The sequence below is a fragment of the Chelonia mydas genome, chromosome 8 (genome assembly GCF_015237465.2).
Source record: "Chelonia mydas isolate rCheMyd1 chromosome 8, rCheMyd1.pri.v2, whole genome shotgun sequence".
Lineage (NCBI taxonomy): Eukaryota > Metazoa > Chordata > Testudines > Cheloniidae > Chelonia > Chelonia mydas.
In genome coordinates this window covers 37,486,996-37,506,235 of record NC_057854.1, presented here as the reverse complement: position 1 = coordinate 37,506,235, position 19,240 = coordinate 37,486,996, and the positions used below count along the sequence as shown (strand labels likewise).

Sequence of the window (19,240 nt, the reverse complement as noted above, 5' to 3'; positions counted from 1 at the left end):
CCTGGGGTAACACCCACAAGGTATTTAGTCAGCACATCTTGGAGGGATTTTTCAAAGTGAGTGGCACATCAAAAAACACTTACATCACAATGGAAGATGCCCATCTACCCTGAAAGGACTGTCCTGTGAATGTTCTGTCTGGGGTATAGATAATGGCTTCCTGCTATGACTAAGTGAAGTCATGCATGGACATGTGACTTGGCCATGTGACTCCAAACAATATCTTGTCACCTGTGATTTTCCACTAGCTGTGCTGAGGGCTTTGTTTAAAACAATGGGTTTCCCTCCACATGCCAAAAGTTATAAAAGGCCCTGAAAACACCTCCATTTTGCTTCTATCCTGCTCAAGCCCCTTTCCTGCTCAAGCCTCTGAACTATGGATTTATACTAATGGGAGCATTCTATTCAATGGATTGAGGATCTTCCAATTATTTGAAAGCAACCAGAGACTTATGAAGCCAGCAGTTTATTCCATCACTGCTACAAGCCTGAATCAAGAACTTTGCAATTACTGTATGTATTTGGTTCCTTTAACCAATTTTAACTCTCAGCTTTCTTTCTTTTTATAAATAAACCTTTAGATTTTAGATACTAAAGGATTGGCAACAGCATGATTATTGGGTAAGATCTGAGTTGTATATTGACCTGGATGTGTGGTTGGTCCTTTGGGCTCAGAAGAACCTTTTATTTGAGGAGACTGGTTTTAAAGAACCACTCATCTTTAAATCCAGTGTTCTTGGTGGTGATATAAAGATGGAATGCCTAAAGAAACTGCTTTTATGACTTCTTGCTAGCCAGTGTGGTGAAACAGACCAAACCAGCAACAAAAGTAAACTTCTATCTCATGGCAGAATAACCTCCAGTTTTAGGGTGTGTCTGCGCTATTTCTCAGCAGTTTGTCCTGAATTTGGTATTCTCAGTTGTGATCCAGAAAGGCCCAGTTAAAGTGGTAAAACTGGCAGACCCAGAGAAGGAAGGGAGAGCCAGAAGAGTAGAAAAGGGCTCAGGGAAATGCAGCAAGGTATGGGGTGGAATAGATCTTGACTGTTGACTAGAGGGTTCCTGAGCTGGAACCTGGGGTAAGGGATAGGCCTGGGTTCCCCAGCTAGCCTCTGGGGCAGTGGCACTGGAGGGGCAGTGCATAGGAAGACTGCCTGAGCCTATTTGGGAGAATAGACTCCCCGCACCCCCGGAAGGGGAAATCATGACTGTGACCTAGCCAGAGGCCTGAGTCACGAAGGGACTGCAGCAGCTCCTAGAGGGAGAGAGGAGCTGCAGACAAAGAGCTAGAGGTTGGGGGATGGCTTGCAACCACAAGGAGAGGTGTCAACCCGGTGAGCTATCCCCCAGAATGTCCAGGAGCAGGCACCATATCTGTAATGAGTAGACTACCTGTCATACCTCCCTTGCTGCAATTTAAGACCATTGCTTCTTGTCCTGTTCTTGGAGCTTAAGGAGGTAGGAGAATAATTTTTCACTCTCCTCCTTGTAACAACCTTTTGTGTACCTGAAAACTCTTATCATGTCCCACCTCAGTCTCCTCTTCTCCAGACTAAACAAACCCAGTTTTTTCAGTCTTTCCTCACAGGCCATGTTTTCTAGACCTTTAATCATTTTTGTTGCTCTCCTCTGGATTTTCTCTAATTTTTCCACTTTTTTCCTGAAATGTGGCACCAAGAACTGGACACAGTACTCCAGTTGAGGCCTTAACAGCATGGAGTAGATTGGCAGAATTACTACTTGTGTCTAGCTTACAATATTTCTGCTAATACATCACATATTAAAGGACATGCAGAGCTTGCACATTATAGCAGCTTATACTACTTCTTGAAAACTCAGACTGTAACTCATTTGTGTGTGTATGTTTACCTGCTTTAATCTTGTAAATAACTCTTATTTCTTTTGCCTAGTTAATAAATCTTTATTTAGTATTATAGAATTGGCTACAAGCATTTTCTTTGGTGAGAGATCTAAGGTACAATTGACCTGGGGTAAGTGACTGGTCCTTTGGGATTGGGAGTAACCTGAATATTATTGTCATTTTTGGTGAAAGGGACCATGTATCATGAAGGAAGGCTTGCCTGGGTGGCACGATAGACCGGAGTGCCCAAGGGGACTGTCTGTAACTCCATGTTAAGGCTGTTATAGTGCTTGAGGAGTTCACACTTAGTACTTGGTTGGTGAAAATTATTATCGAACACACAACCACTTTGGGGTTTGTGCCCTGGTTTGTAACAGTCTGCCCTGAGTTTGGCACCCATGTTCATGAGTCACTCCACACAAAATGTCTATATGGTAATATTGAGGGGTTGTATTGTACTGTCCTTTGGTGTCTGTGCCTTGTCGTGGTGGGACAGCTTGCGTGCTCTAATGATCCGCAGAGTCTGTGTCGGCAGGGGCTTTTTGCTCCTGGTAGGTTTAACCACGATGGATTGGTCTGTGGGGGAGGGGCCAGACAAACAGACATCCTGGTCCTCCAAGTTAGGAGTTAGGGGTTTGGCTAACAACCCTGTCCCGTAAAACACAAAATATGTTATGGAAACAGTGACAGAGAAATCGATCATTACTGTGTGTGATGGCCTTCAGGAGTCAATGACCCATATGACTGCCAGTGATGAAAGTCAAAAGGAAGCCACTGGCACGAAGACTGAAGTGCTCAACATCAAGACAAAACCCAAACTTGTTTTTTTTAACATATGGACAATGTACAAAACAGGGAAGCTAGCTCAGGTCACAGCAGAGATGAGACGCTACAGCTCACACTTCCTGGGTGTCAGTGAGAGCAGATGGATGGGATCAGGAAGATTAACAGCCTTGGGAGAAACTTTGCTGTTTTCTGGATGGGATGATGGACAACACCAGGAGGGTGTATTAATATCACCCTGATTCAGTGCTATGCTATGCTCCAACAAATGACAGTGATGAAGAAGTAAAGGACAAATTCTACCTTACACTACAGTCGGAGTTAGAGAGAGTATCATGCCATGACCTAACTATTGTCATAGGAGACCTAAATGCCAAGGTCGGTAAGGACAACACAAACAATGACAGAGCAATGGGAAGACATGGGTGTGGCACCTTGAATGAAAACAGAGACAGGCTTGTTGATATGAATGACCTAGTCATCAGCGGAACCCTATTTGAACATTGTGAAATTTACAAGCTGACATGATGTTCTCCAAATGGCAGAGATAAAAACCGGATTGACCATAGGAAGATCAATGGCAAATGGTGATGTTCTCCAAATGGCAGAGATAAGAACCGGATTGACCATAGGAAGATCAATGGCAAATGGTGATGCTCACTGACACACATGTGACAGTGAGAAGGGGTGCAGATGTTGGCAGCAACCACCACCTTGTGACAGCCTCCATCAAGCTAAAACCACCAAACAAGGGACATAGACGTTATGACACTGACAAGCTAAAGTCCCCTGAAATACAGAAAGCCTTCATTCTGCAGTTAACGAACAGGTTTCAAGCACTTGCAGACCTTGATGAAGAGGAGGGAAATGCAGATGAGGAGATCAACAAGAAGTGGGACAAAGTAACAGCAGTGCAGTGAAGCCTGCCTAGGCTATTGGCAGAAGAGAAGGAAGGAGTGAATTACACCCAGCACATGGAACGCCATAGAAACCAGACAAGCCCAGAAGAAAAAAGTTTTAGATACAAAATCCCAGAAGCTAAAGGACAAATACCACGAGCAGTTTAGCAAGGCATACCGGGAGGTCAAACACCTTGTAAGAATGGACAAATGGCATTATATTGATAATCTGGCAACACAAGCAGAGGATGCAGCTGCTCGTGGTGAACAAGGAACCATCTACAAAATGACGTGGCTTATCAGTGGTAAACGGCAGACACGAACAAATACTCTCATGAGGAGCAAACAAGGACACCTACTAACAATCAAAAAAGAACAAGAAATGCACTGGACAGAGCATTTCAAAGAATTGCCAAACAGGGAGCGACCTAAAGAGGAAGCAAACATGCAGGAGGAAGAGGAAGATCTTGATATCAACACAGACACCCGAACTAAGGAAAAGATCATTCAAGTCATCAAATCCTTAAAAAATGGGAAAGCTCCTGGCAAGGATAGTTTGAATGCAGAATTGTTCAAGGTAAATCCTAAATTAGCAGCATCTATCCTGGCCCCTCTATTTACATCAGTCTGGGAAAGGGAAAAAGTGCCAGATGAGTGGACCAATGGGGTTATAGTGAAGATACCAAAGAAAGGAACTCTGTGATTGTAATAACTGGCATGGTATCACACTTTTATATGTGCCAAGCAAAATATTGTGAAAAGATCATAGTCCAGCGTATATCAGAGGCAGTTGATAGCATTCTCAGAAAAGAGCAATCTGGTTTTTGGAAAGGGCATGGATGCACAGACCAGATCTTCACTCTACGAAACATAATTGAACAGTGCTTAGAATGGCAATGGCAATTCTACATAAATTTCATAGACTTTAAGAAGGCTTTTGATAGCATTCACAGGACCAGCATATGGTGCATTCTGCAGGCATATGGAATTCTTTTCCATATAATCAATGTAATCAAAAGCTTCTATTTCAACTTTACATGCAATGTTGATCACAGTGAGCTCAGTTTTGAAGTCAAAACAGGAGTACATCAGGGGTGTGTCATGTCTGCAATCTTCAACATTGCCATCAACTGCCATCAACTGGGTAATGCGGCATACAACAGAAGACATGCCAAGAGGCATTAAATGGACACTCTTCTCATCCCTTGAAGACCTGGACTTCGCAGATGATGTGACTCTCTTATCACATACCCAACACCATATACAAGAAAAAACAACTTGACTCAATGCATTCAGCCAGCAAATTGGACTGAAAATCAACTGCAATAAGACAGATGATATGACCTTTAATATTGCATCACCAGTATGGATAAAGGATTATGTTCTCACCAATGTAGAAACATTCACTTACTTGGGCAGCACCATCAACCAGGATGGTGGAACAAGCCAGGACATCCAGAACAAAATCAATAAAGCCAGGAACACCTTCAGGAGCTTAAATACAGTCTGGAAATCATCAAAATACAACACCAAAAGTCAAGATTTATCAGAACTGCATATTTTCAACACTACTTTATAGTGCAGAATGCTGGGGAATGAGAAAGTATGACATGTCCAAACTGTCTTCATTCCATACAACCTGCCTCAGAAAAATCCTCTGTATCTTTTGGCCCAGAACAATCTCAAACCAAGATCTATTGACACAATGCAGCCAAGAGTATCTGAGCACCGTTGCCAGGAAGCGTTGGATTGGTCATGTACTTTGGACGGAAAGTGATTCCATCACCAGAGTAGCGATGGACACTTGGAGGCAAGTGAAAATGAGGCCGCCCAAAAACATGGCAAGAGATGTGGAAGCTGAGCTGAAAAACCTTGGGCACAGCTGGGGAACCATTGAAAGACTTGCCAGAAACAGACAGGAGTGGATGAGCTTCATCACTGCCCTAAACACTAGAGGCATAATAAGAACATCATGATGATGTACTGTGAGCCTCTGTGACTGTGTAAATCACCAGACAGAACAGAGACATGAATTAGTGTGAGGGGGTGATCTTCATCAAAAAGTGTTATGCCCTTCACAAATGGAAAGGCTATCAATATCAGATGGACTACTGTGGATGTTGCAACTGGAAGTTCCCTATGTACTGTCAACAAGAGGACCAAAGACTGTTGTTGTTCTGCCTCCTCACAGTGAAGATGAGTCATTCAAGGAACTCCTCATATCAGCTGACCTTTGCAGCTGGAACCATGTGAGAAGGAGAGAATAGAACCCCTAACAAGAAGGAATTTATTATCTCTATGCTTCTAGGGCTCTGGGGAGCAAGGTGTGTTTCCAGGCATAAGCACAAGATCCCCAGCTATTTAGCCTGGGTTAGTCCTAAGGGACATATACAGCTTTCTTATTATAGAAGTTTCTATTACCTTTTGAAACTTAAGATTGTAACATTTGTTTATCTGTTTACCTACTTTAACCTTGTAAATAACTCTCCTGTTTCCTTTTCCTATTTAATAAATACTTATATAGTTTATTATAGGATTGACTACAAGCGATGTCTTTGGTGTGAACTCTAAGGCACAACTGACCTGGGGTAAGTGTCTGGTCCTTTGGGAATGGGAGTAACCTGAATATTGTTGTGACTCTTGGTATAAGAGACCAACTATCACAAAAGTGTGCTCACCTGTGTGGTAAGACAGACGAGAGAACGTAAGGGGACTGTCTGTGACTCCATGTTAAGGCTTTTATAATGCCTGAGGAGTTTCCACTTGATGATTTGTTGGTGAAATCTAAGAATAGAATTCACACCAATTTGCGGTTTGTGCCCTACTTCCTAACAATCTGCCCTGAGGTTGGTACGCATGCTCTTGAGTCACTGCAGGTAGCATTATAGTAGCCTCATCATTTGGTGATGATAACACTCTTTTCAATCCAACAGTGTCTCTGGAGGATCTTAACAGAAGCTACAAAGTTAGACATCTTAAATCAGCAAGTCCAGATAACTTGCATCCAGAAGTTTTAAAAGAGGTGGCTGAGGAGTGCATTGAACCATTAATATTGATTTTTCAATAAGTGTTGGAGCTCTTGGAAAGGGCAGACCATATGATCACACTGATCCCTTCTAGCCTCAGAATCTATTAATGGATGAAATATGAGTGTTAAAAAGATGCTGGGAAAGCTGTCTGTTTGTATGTTCTGTGCCTAATGGGTAATATTAAATACTGTATTCAGTATTTTTATCTGGAAATATCCACATTCAATTTTAGAAGATCTAGTAGTATGAGAAGTTATGGGCTCCTTTGTACTGCAAGAGTATTATATATGCCCAAACAAGGCAGAGACATTTGGAACCACACACAATCACCTACAATCCATTAACATCACTCTGCCCACTAACTGATCTCCTCCAGGACAATATTCAGTATTCCGATCCATAGATCGGGTTCAAAGAACTGACATAACAGCAACTCACAGAAGAATACACCTCCCATTCCCTAAATATGGAATGTCCACTTTTAATTATTGGGGCCGAAGTCCCAGGTCAGGCGTTATTTAATCATACAACTCTGACCCTGCAGAAATAGAATCGCTACATTATCGAAAAGCAGAGGTTTATAGCTTTGCCATGGGACCCAAACTGACTTTAGGCACTGAAAAGTTTACAAGCTTTCGAAACGTAAATACTTTCATTTTTTATTCAAAGACTTCAAAAAGTAGTTCTGTAATATATATGATACACACAGATTATTGGAAGGTTTGGCATAAAGGTTTTATCACCACCTGGTTAGGAGGACCTGAATAATTGACTAAAGATTTTGCCGCAGGTGAATAATGCAGCCTTTAGAAAGCCATGTCAATGAAACCTTTGCTCTATATTAGTGTATTTTACAGATATGTAATTGTGTATCTGTAAAATGAAAGACATGTGACACTTAAAATGAATAACAGAATCTTTTTATATCTGGGAATCATTATTCAATTTCCCATGGAACAGTAAAAAAGGAATACTTCCAAAGAAGCAATTAAAAAGGTATTTTTTTAAAAAAAACATTGTTAATGTTGGAATAATTATTTTTTCTTACTCACAAGAAGCAGTACAACCCACTGAAAGTATAAAAAGGCTCCTAGAAATGTAGTTATTGTAAAGAAATCCACTAAAATGAGAGGAAGGATATTCTTCCTTGGAGATGCAGGAGGGAGTGGTTGTTAAGGCAATGGAGGGGACTTAAGAAATCTGAGTTTATTCTATTATACTTCTCTTTTCTGACCTTACGCAAGTTATTTTACTTCTTCATGCCCTGTAAGATGGGCACCTCCCGAACGGGGTAAAGTGAAAACAAATTCATGAAATTGTGAGTGCCGGTAAATACTACAAAACAACAACAGTTTAACAAAGGTCTCCTATATTATTTAAGGAAGATTAGCCCTGTACAATTATGAAAACAAGCAATACATCTAAAAATTATATAAATCACGGAACTAGAAACTTACCACTTCAGCAGTCTCCGTTTCCGATGTTAAGACGCTACATCCGTTGTTCATAAGTAAGGTCCCAGAGTTCTCACTGCACAGAACATTCTCTGATATCTGCGCATTAGGTTTCAGGAAAGAAAATTCATTTTTCTTAGATTCTGAGGATAAACATAACTGATAAGAATACGGCAAAGTACCATCTCCATAATTTGGTGGGAAAGTAGGAACAGTCTTGGAAAAAGGGTCACGACCAAAACACTGAAGTAATTTAGGTTTCCTTGAACTTCGCAATTTCATCACAGTGGCCAGGGTCACTGTCAGGAGGAACAAAAATGAGATCAGGGCTAAAGCCAGTACCAAGTAAAACTGTAAATCAGACTGAGAGGCCGAGTCACCCGATTGGTCGCTCATTTCCGGAAGAGCCTCTTGGAAGTTCTCGGCAAACACCAGGTTGAGAGTCACTGTGGCGGACAGAGGCGGCTGCCCGTTGTCCTTCACCAGGGTGACCAGCCTGTGCTTCACAGCATCTCTGTCCGCAAAGGCGCGGGCTGTCCGGATCTCCCCGCTCTGCAGCCCCATGCTGAAGAGCAACGGGTCCGTGGCCTGGAGCAGGTGGTAGGAGAGCCAGGCATTGTGTCCCGAGTCAGCATCCACCGCCACCACCTTAGTCACCAGATAACCTGCCTCGGCCGAGCGAGGCACCATCTCGAACAAGGCGGAGCCATCGGCTCCGAGCGAAGGGTACAGGATGCTAGGGGCGTTATCATTCTGATCCACAATAAACACCCTGACGGTGACATTGCTGCTGAGAGGCGGGGACCCGCCGTCTTGGGCCTTCACTTGCATCTCAAACTCCCGGAATTGCTCGTAGTCGAAGGAGCGCTGCGCATAGATCGCTCCGGTCTGGGAGTTAATGGAGATGTAGGAGGAGAGAGGCAGCTTCTCTAGGTTGCTGCTCAGGATGGAGTAAGTGACTCGGGCGTTCCGGTCCAGATCCCGGTCTGAGGCTTTTACACTGAAAATAGAGGCCCCCGAGGGATTGTTCTCTGGCACATAGGCGGTGTAATAAGCTTTCTCAAAGACAGGAGAGTTGTCATTGATATCCGAGATCTGCAACAGGATGGTTTTCTGGGTGGAGAGGCGGGGAGAGCCGTTGTCTGTGGCGGTGATTGTGATATTGTACTCCGGGGTCCTCTCCCTGTCCAGGGTGCTGTCTGTGAGGAGCTTGTAATAATTATTAGTAGATGAAGTAATTTTAAATGGAAAATTATCTTGAATGTGACAGGTGACGTCTCCATTTCCCCCATCATCGCGGTCACGGGCTTTGATGAGAGCTATCACTGTTCCGGGAAGTGAGTCTTCGGGAATGGGACTGGATACGGATGTCAGCGTCACTTCGGGGGCGTTGTCGTTCTCATCGAGAATTTCTATTTGAACTTTGGAGTGGGCAGTCAGACTTCCCCCGTCCCTGGCCTCCACGCCTATTGTGTAGCTATTTTTTTCTTCAAAGTCCAAAATATCTTTTGCTGTAATCTTTCCATTACTGGCATCCAAATCGAACAGCTGCTGCACTCTCTGCGGTATGTTGCTGAAATAATATGTTATTCTGGCATTTGTACCTTCATCTGCATCAGTCGCTTTCACCTGAATCACTAAGGTTCCTTTCGGAAGGTTTTCTCTCATGCTGACTTTGTAGATTTTTCAGTGAATACTAGGGGGGTTGTCATTGGCATCAATAATGTTAATCTTAATCGGAACTGTCCCCGTTTTTGACTGGCTCTCCCCCCATCCACAGAGGACAAGATTAAATTAAGAGACCTTTCTTTTTCTCGATCCAAAGGTTTCTCTAACACTAATTCTGCATATTTGTTGCCGTCCGGATTTTCCTTCAGTTCCAAAACAAAATATGGATTTGGACTAAGATGATAACTCTGCAGTGAGTTGATTCCAACATCGGGATCTTGCGCAGGTTCTAGCGGAAATCGCGCACCAGGCTGTGCTAATTCATTAATTTCTAAATAGATATTATTTTTAACGAACCGCGGTGTATTATCATTAATGTCCTGGATTGCGACGTTCACGTGGAAAATATTTAAAGGGTTTTCAACCACAGCTTCTAAATTTAAGACACAAAGGGGTGTCTCCCCGCATAGTTTCTCCCGGTCTAGCCTGTAATTTACATACAGGTTGCCATGTTCCTCATTTAAAGTGAAATATTTATTTTCCGAATTCACGCGGAGCTTTTCGCAGCGGCAGTTCTTCTCACATTCAGCCCAAATCCTTGGCGAGGTTCCCCACAAGGGACCCTTTGGCCATTTCCTCAGGAACGAATAACGGATCTGCTCCGAGAACGCCCGGCAGAACAAAGAGAATAACAACGTATTTGCAGTCTCACTGCTCCGGCTGTCTGTCTGTGTCTGGTTTCCATCTCAGTCACTCTCAGCGCCTTTGCTTCCTTTCCCGGTGTATTTTGAATAGATATTCCGGACCAATTTCCACTCAGATTGTAAGAATCCTGAGTAATAAAGCATAAATAAAATCCATTCTCCTGCTTAATTTTACCTCAGAAATCTGATACCGCGGAAGGCCTTCTTTGGGCAGAAACGCCGTCCCTCTGCTCTCCTTCATCCGAGATCTGCACTGAGTAACAGTATAATCGCTTTGCAGTGGGCTCTGGTGTACCTCCGGCAGCAGCCCTTGCTCCGCATTGGCCAACAGCGGCACTCTGCGTTTTAGTAAGAGAATTGCAATGCTAAATGAATTCCATCTTGAGAGGGGAAATCACAGGAGCCCGAAATAGGAGGAAGTGTAATTTCTTTCTTCCGCATGACTAATTTTGGAGGGTAAAAGATTATAAAGCGGTAGACAACTAGTCCTCAAGACAAGTGTTTTGAGAAAGAAGTAAAACTGAATGAGTTAGATTCACTGTGGAAAGGTGCAAAGTTACGCTTTGGTTTTGGATTACAATATATCTGCCTCAGAGAAATCAAAGGGTTGATTCAATATAATAGAAGTAATTGACTGGAGGATTAATATCACATTAAATAGATTGTCAGTATTATAATTAATTTTATATAAGACATCACAGTTCCCTAACAACCAAGTTCTGAGAGATCTTCTGTGGACCTTCTGTTATTTACAAAAGAGATAACATAATATTTCATCTATAGAGAACAAAGAAAATCAACCGTTTTCGATGCTGAAAAAGCATGGCACGCTTCCATGATAAGACTAAACACTTTTCAACTCCCTTTTCAGGATTAAAACATAGGTGCAAAACTCTTGCCCATTTTGGATTTTTGTTTAAAATAATCTATGAACGGTTTTATGATTTAAGCATTGGGCCTTGAGTCTAGAGATCTGGGTTCTCTTCTTAGTTCTGCCACAAAATTCCTGTGCATAACATCTTGAAAGTCACTTAGGCCAATTTTTTCAACTTTGTGTGCTTCAAGTAAGGTAATTAAATGCATAATTATAAATATATGTAAGTGACTTGATGTTCAGGGATGTGGAACATGTTTTCTAATTGACTTTACTGGGATTTTTGTTTACTACTAACTCTTGAAACAGACCACTTATTTAAGTGTTTAAATTTAGGTGCCTAATTTTAAGCATGCAGATTTGAAAAAGAAATTGGCCCAAATCTCTCTGTGCTTGACCTTCACCATATTTAAAATTGTGATAATAAAATCTTATTAAATAGACAGGATTGTTGGGAAACTAATATTCATTGTAATTTTAATGTCCTTGGGGGCTGATCTAAAACCAACTGATGGCAGAGGAGAAACACTCCCGTTGATTTCTGTAAGCAAAGATCAAACCCTTGGTTGGACAGCATTATACAATTGTGAAGCATAACCATGATGTTCCAATGAGAGCAATCCATCATAAAGAGAATAAGGCATTAGGATCATTTAAGGTAAGGATTTTTTACTCTCAAGTGATTGAATAGTTATAATTCTGGTCAGGTTCCCAATAGCACACCTCCTGAGGTGCAAATGGAATGATTTACAGGAGAATAATTCATAATCTCATCAGTGATGAAGTACCCAGTACAGCCCACATCACTGAGACCTGGCTGAATGACACCAGTTCTAGCCCACCTCATCCTCCTACGATACTAGGTGTATCACACAATTAGACAAGACAAGACGGCAGGCAGCACTGCATTCATCTTCTCATCAAACATCAAATCCAAAAAAGTAAGACAACATTCAAATTAATTCATCTGACAATAGAAATCAGAGCCAAAGCTAACATAGCTTTTATGCTTATTTAAACACTATGACTGACTAAAGGATTCATAAAGGAGCTCACTGATACCTTTTCAGTTATGGTGGTGACATACCCCAGCTTGTCATCCTGGGAGATTTCAACACACATAGTTAAAAGGCTGCAAATGCAAAAGCCCCAGAATTCACCTCCTCTCTTGCCTCTTTAGGACTTTCACTGGTAATCTCTTGTCCAGCTTATGCAGATGGTCAAACCCTGGACCTGATCTTCAGCGTAGATGTCAAGATCAGGGACACCAAAACCCAACCACTGTCTTGGATAGACCATCACCTAATTACAGCAGTGGTCAGAGATCTTCCAGCTCTCAAGCAACGAGACAAGTGATCCTGATTTGGCCATGAAGACACATGGACCCCAAGAAATCCCAAAGGCTGCTAAAGGACAACAGCATTCCACCCACAGAATGAGAAGAGGAGGACGTAGTGAATCATTATCATTGTACATGAGCCTTGATCATTGACCAAATGGTCCCCAAATGGCCACTTCCTCTCCACGGCCCACACAGAATTCCTGGATTTTCTGACATTCTGCACTGGATGAAGAAAGAGGGATGGCAAATTAAGTGCTAATGGTGGGAAACAAAAGCTGATACACAGAGGATGAAATGTAATAAGTTCCTCAAACCCTATACTGAGACTTTATTACAGGCCAAAATAACCCTCCTATTAGCCTCCACTGAGGATGCCAAATCCCACCATAAGGAGCTACCCAGAGTGGTAAACCAGTTCCTTAATCCTTAATTACTACAACCTGCATCAGAACCGAGTACCAAGCCCTGCAAAGAGCTATCATCCTACTTCACTAAGAAGTTCATGCACATTCAGAAAACCTTTTCAAGTAGCCTGGATCCACTCTACCTATACTCACCAATCAACAGACCATATGCATTCCCGGAATTCAGTGCATTCACTCATCAAGAAGTTAAGGACACTCTAGAAAAGTCCCATCCCAAGACTTGTGAATCAGATCCATGCCCTTCCTGACTTGTGAAAGAGTCATGAGCACCTGGTGCCACTCATGACAGAAATAGCCAATGCCACATTCAGAGAAGGAATCTACCGGTCTTCCTTCAAACATGCAGTCGTCTAACCAACATCAAAGAAACCCACCCTGGATACATCAGTTCTAGCCATTTACCACCCAAAGTAAAACTTCCCATTCCTGAGTAAACTCACAGAATAGCTACCCAAAGGCCATCTACAATATTATCTAACTAACGTTAATATTCTAGACCTAGCACAATCAGATTCAGACCAGGAAATGGAACGGATATGGATTGAGTGGCACTGATGAATAATTTCCTTCTGTCAATGGATAAAAGGCAGGCATCCATTCTCATCCTCTTGGACAAGTAGCACTTTCTATCATCTCTGGTTAACTAGGAGACTGCCCCATCCTGTCAGATGATGACCTGACCTCAGTTATTCTCTTGACTGGTCTACAGCTATGTGATATGCCTGGCATAAATCCTTCAGTGTTAAGGAAATTCCATAGTATAGAGCACTGTAGTGCATCTTTTCAGCAACACAGGATACCAATAGCACTTCAAACCTGTCCTCTACTCTCTACCCTGGCTTCCCATACAAGAATTGAATAAAGTTTAAGATATCCACCATATTCAAAGCGCTGTATGGCCTTGGGCCTAGGATATCAAAAAGATTGCCTAAAGATGCGGAATGAACATCTTGGTGGACAATTTTGCTTTTCTGGCAAAAAGGAACTCTTTACCATAAGGGTAAAGCTTGTCTGTATGGGAGACCAAACTTTCTTGAGGCTAGTCCAAGACTTTAAGAACTAAGGACCCTAACAAACCTCACCACCTTCCACTCCAAGTGTAAGGTACATTTCTTTAATCTTGCCTTCTTTAACAGATAACAAAGATAGCTATAAGTCATCTCACTTAATACACTACTGGAAAGAGCTCAAATACTATGGTGATGAGTGCAGTATAAGAGCCTATATCAAATAGAATAGAAGAGAACTATTAAGTGTTCTAAATAGGAAACATCACAAGGAATTTCGAAAATATAACTTATAAACCCAATCTTCAAAGGACACCACCAGGATCCAACATAAGGCTCTGATAATTTGTTTTTGTATATGAGTCAGAGTTCACTGCATTAACACTGACCAAGGGATTTAATATAGTGACTCGTTAGCTCTCATTTCAAATATATAATCGTGACTATGTATGAGAACGTTTTCTCTAATAATAAAATTACTACAAAGTCATGCTATAACCTCCTTTATAAACGTTGAATCAAACCATTAAATGTTTCAAGGCCCAAAGGTAATACACAAACAACAAAAATTATAGACATTATCGCATATTATAATGATGCCATATATGCTAGTTTCATAATTCTGCATTTCTGACATTTACATAATATTAATAGATATGGGTGGAATTTAAATACATTTGGTTTAAAAATTGGATTAATCAGCTATAAGCTGATAGGTATATCTTCACCAAACAAGTAAGTAATCTACAAATAATTATAAAGTAATGATTATGTCCCGACTCAGCAAAGTATCTATATCAAGAGGGCTATTGACTTGTTTACATTTATACAGGTGCATGTCTTAAGGTGTGTGCTGAATGGGTGCTTATATAACGCGCTGTATAAAAAAATGTCCATAACTTTCAAACGTGAAAGGCCAGACTATTGGGAACATGTATATCAATAGGGAAATAAAATTAAAAGAACATGAGATAAATTAAAGGACAAAACTATGATTGTACGAGTGATTAAATTATATTATGCAAAAAAATAAGGTAGTCCTTTTACTAGGTTAAATTTAAGATGTTCACGGCCTTCAAATCAAACTGTCTTCCAATAAAATTGAAGTACTGTATACACTGATATTTCTATACTGTCCCAAGTTGGTAACAGATATATGAAAATACAGGAAGATAACCTGGTTTCAAACAAACAGTAAAAGGGTGTAATTTCACCGAAAAAGAGAAACAAAGTGCCTTTTGAAAAGAAAAGGTAAATGATTTAAAATTAATATATCGAAAGTCACACATATCCTAATGCCCCGAGAGCCAACCCTTGCAACACAGAAGACACGGTTCACTGTTGACTTCAGTGGGGCCTGGAATTACCTCCTTTCCTCCTCTCACAAACAAACATAAAGCATCATTTTCCTCTACATTGCCCGAGAAACTAACAATATATACTTTCGACCCACAGAACGAAGACACAATAACCTTAGCTCACCTGAACAGAGGTCCGATCCCCGTTACTAATTCTTACATCCTCAATAACTAGGATAGGATCCTTTATCTCACAAGTTTGCTCACTACTCAGAGTATTTGAATAGTTTGTTTTGGAGAACTTGAATTGGCTCTTTCTGGAGTCCGTGGTTAGAGAAACCTCATGTGAGTAGGAATGAAGAAAAGCTCTGACTCCATCGATCCCCACAAACTGCGAGACGGGAACTCCACTGAAAGTCACACTCGAGGACTCAAACAGCTGCGAGTTTCTCCACCTGCGGAGCCTCAGGGCCAGTAACACTAGGATAAAGGTAAAGAACAAGCAAGAAATGGAAGCCACAGCGATCACCAAATACAAGGTGAGGCTGGACTGGGGGTCTGCAGGAGCTGAGAGGCTGCTTAAATCGGAGAGGATTTCGGGGATGCTGTCAGCCACCACCACCGTGACAGTGGCCGTGGCAGAGAGAGGGGGCTGCCCGTTGTCCTTCACTAAAACCACCAGACTTTGCTTGAGCGCATCTTTGTCTACAAAGGAGCGCGCTGTCCTGATCTCGCCGCTGTGGAGTCCCACAGAGAAGAGCCCCGGCTCTGTAGCCTTCAGCAGCTGGTAGGAGAGCCAGGCGTTCTGCCCGGAGTCTGCATCCACCGCCACCATCTTAGTGACCAGGTAACCCGGCTCGGAGGAGCGAGGGGCCAACTCCACTCCCGTGGAGCCATCGGTGGGAAAGGAGGGGTGTAAGATGTGAGGGCTGTTGTCATTCTGATCCAGTATAAAGAGAGTGACGGAGACATTACTGCTGAGAGGTGGGGAACCCCCATCCTGAGCCTGCACTTGGAACCGAATCTCCCGGAACTGTTCGTAATCGAAGGAGCGCAGAGCGTAGAGAGCCCCAGTCTCGGAGTTAATGGAGATGAAGGAGGAGAGCGGAGCTTCCTGGATCTGAGTTGCAGTAATGGAGTAAGTGATTCGGGAGTTGTCCTCCAAGTCGTAGTCATTTGCCTTTACAGAGCAAACGGAAGCTCCTTTAACATTGTTTTCTCTGACGTACGAAGTATAGGAAGTCTGGTTAAATATAGGAGGGTTGTCATTTTCGTCTGAAACTTGTAGAAAGATGGAAGTAACTGAAGACAAGGGAGGAGTCCCTTGATCTATGGCTGTAATTGTTACATTGTAATTCGATGCCTGCTCCCTGTCCAGGGTTCTGTCAATCACCAAACTGTAATAATTATCTAATAATTTCTTCAGCCGGAAGGGGAGGTTGCTGGGTATGGAGCACGTGACTTCCCCGTTCTCTCCGGAATCTAGATCTTGCACATTTAAAAGGGCGATCACAGTCCCGGCGGGAGAGTCCTCAGGGATGGAGTTGACGAGAGATGTGATTGTTAATTCTGGAGCGTTGTCATTCACATCGCTAACAACGATCAGTATTTTCGATCTGTCGAAAAGGCCTCCCCCGTCATGGGCTTGCACCTCGATTTCATATAATGCGGATTCCTCAAAGTCCAAGTTCCCCACGACTGTTACTTCTCCAGTCCTAGAATCCAAGTGGAATATTTGGGAACCTTTCTCCACGATTGTTCTGAATGAGTATTTTAACTCTTTGTTGACTCCTTCATCCAGATCAGTGGCTTTTACTGATACCACCGTGGAACCTTTCGGCACATTTTCCAAAACACTCGCTCTATAGATAGCCTCAGTGAAAACTGGCGCGTTGTCATTTGCATCAAGAACAATAACGCGGATTTGCGCAGTGCCGGACCTGACTGGATCTCCCCCGTCAGTGGCTGTGAGGATTAGATCGTGAACAGCTTGTTCTTCCCGGTCTAGAGACTTTTCCAGCACCAGTTCGGCATATTTCACATCATTGGTTCTAGTTTGCACATCCAGAGAGAAATGCCTGTTATCGCTCAGTTGATATATCTGGATAGAATTAATTCCCACATCTGGATCCTGCGACTGCTGCAGGGAAATCCGGGTCCCCACTGCTGTTGTCTCGCTGATTTTTAACTCTAATTTCTCTGATTGGAAGCCTGGAGCATTGTCATTAATATCTGTGATTTCAACTTCAACTGGAAAAAGCTTCGCTTTACCCTCACGAAGAACCTCAAACTTTATCAAACATATCTCTATCCGGCCACAGATCTCCTCTCTGTCTATTCTGTCTGTGGTGTATAAATGGCCACTCTTAACATTCAAAGCAAAATACTGACTCCTACCTCTGGCAACAATGCGGACACTGCGGTCTGAGAGCTCTTTTAGATCCAGTCCCAAATCCTTTGTTATATTCCCCACGAAAGAGCCTGTGTGCGTTTCCTCCGGGATCGAATAGCGAATCTGACCAGAAACAGCCTCCCAAACGGGAACCAATAAAAAACAAAACAGGGCTCGCTGTTTGCAGTCCCGGAGACTTTGTCTATTCTCCATTTTTCTCTGGATGTATATAGTGCTCTGATTCCCAGTCAAGTATGGATTTTCTTTTAGCCGTAGTCCTGTTTTCGCCGTCACTGATGTTAAAGTTAAGCCTGTTTCATAGATATTTCTCTGTGAAATTCCTCTGAGTAAGTGTGAGTCTGATCTCTGTGTTCTGTGATGTGTAGCTGCGGGCGGGGCTGGCTGGATCTCTTTTTCCATTCCTCTGCCTGATTGGTGAACAGCGGCGCTCAGAGTCTCAACCAATAATTGCAATTTAAAAAAAAATCCAACACCTTTCTATCTATTAATTAATCTTTTCCCACGACTATTTATTTATAGTTACTTCCTCTATTTAAAATGTATACACTTACCAATACACCTATTTGAGTTTTACATGGAATTACGTTAAGTAAATAGTTCTTGATAAGCAATTATTTAAGTAGAGTTCGTTGTGCTAAAGGAACACAGATGTACTATTTATTTCCCAGACTAGAGGGTGATACCACAGTTGTATTTGCCTGAATAAAATACAGCTCTGTGTATACATTTGTCAGGGGCTCACAAAGATATTTTAATGGAAAAATATTGTATATGTTTACACATAGTAATGCAATTTATATATCAGAACATAAGAGTGTTTCTCACTCCTCTTAAACAGAGACTTCCTCTTTCACAATGGCATAGACTGATCATTGCTGCACGTTGAGGGATATTTTAAATCTCACCAATTAATTTTCAGTAAACACAATTGTTAACAAGGAATGAGGACAGAATACCAGCTGTATATTGTCATCTGTCATGGGAAAATAGACAGTTACTAAAATTGCTCTGGCTAATATCCCGTAGGTATTGTGATACAACACTAAGTAAGGTGGTATGATATTCCTGATTATTAGTTTGTGGTGACCTAATATATACCCAAAGTGGTTATGTTTTCTGTCTACTAATGCAGAATCACCACCAGAGAGGGAAAGTGGTTTAGAGAGTTCTATATAGAAAAAAGAGAGAAAATTATTGGCCAATATCTCGTCGACTCCTGCAGAATTAACAACTACATGTGAGTATATCCAGGCAATGTTTTACATTTAATTTCTAGTTTAGTTTAACTTTTCTATTGGAAGAATATTTGGTTTTGTATATGACATACTTCTGTGCTACTTACTTATTTTTAATTAAAGTGGAAAACTTATAGACAGCGACACGTAGGTCCTTCATGACATCATCTGGAAGTAACAATTGGCTCCACGTTCTGTTACACACTTTGCTTTGAAACTGTATTGAAGTTCCCTGCCAACTATGGACT

The 19,240-nt window shown here is 41.9% G+C and overlaps 1 protein-coding gene and 1 pseudogene across 19 annotated transcripts in view; both read right to left on the bottom strand.

Moving 5' to 3' along the window:
- Positions 1-19,240, bottom strand: part of LOC102931528 (protocadherin gamma-C5) — a 361,684-nt gene that overhangs the window by 148,928 nt on the left and 193,516 nt on the right. The window contains exon 1 of one of the 19 annotated variants that reach the window (XM_037907137.2): positions 15,529-18,130. The exons of 17 other annotated variants lie outside the window; for them this stretch is intronic. In XM_037907137.2, coding sequence (XP_037763065.1) covers positions 15,529-17,949 — 2,421 coding nt within the window. In that variant the 5' untranslated portion in view covers positions 17,950-18,130. Of the gene's footprint in view, positions 1-8,029; positions 10,653-15,528; positions 18,131-19,240 lie in introns of those variants that run through there. One more of the 19 variants, XM_037907146.2, reaches the window with a different exon arrangement.
- The window catches only part of LOC102936717, a 274,924-nt pseudogene that overhangs the window by 136,570 nt on the left and 119,114 nt on the right, over positions 1-19,240 (bottom strand).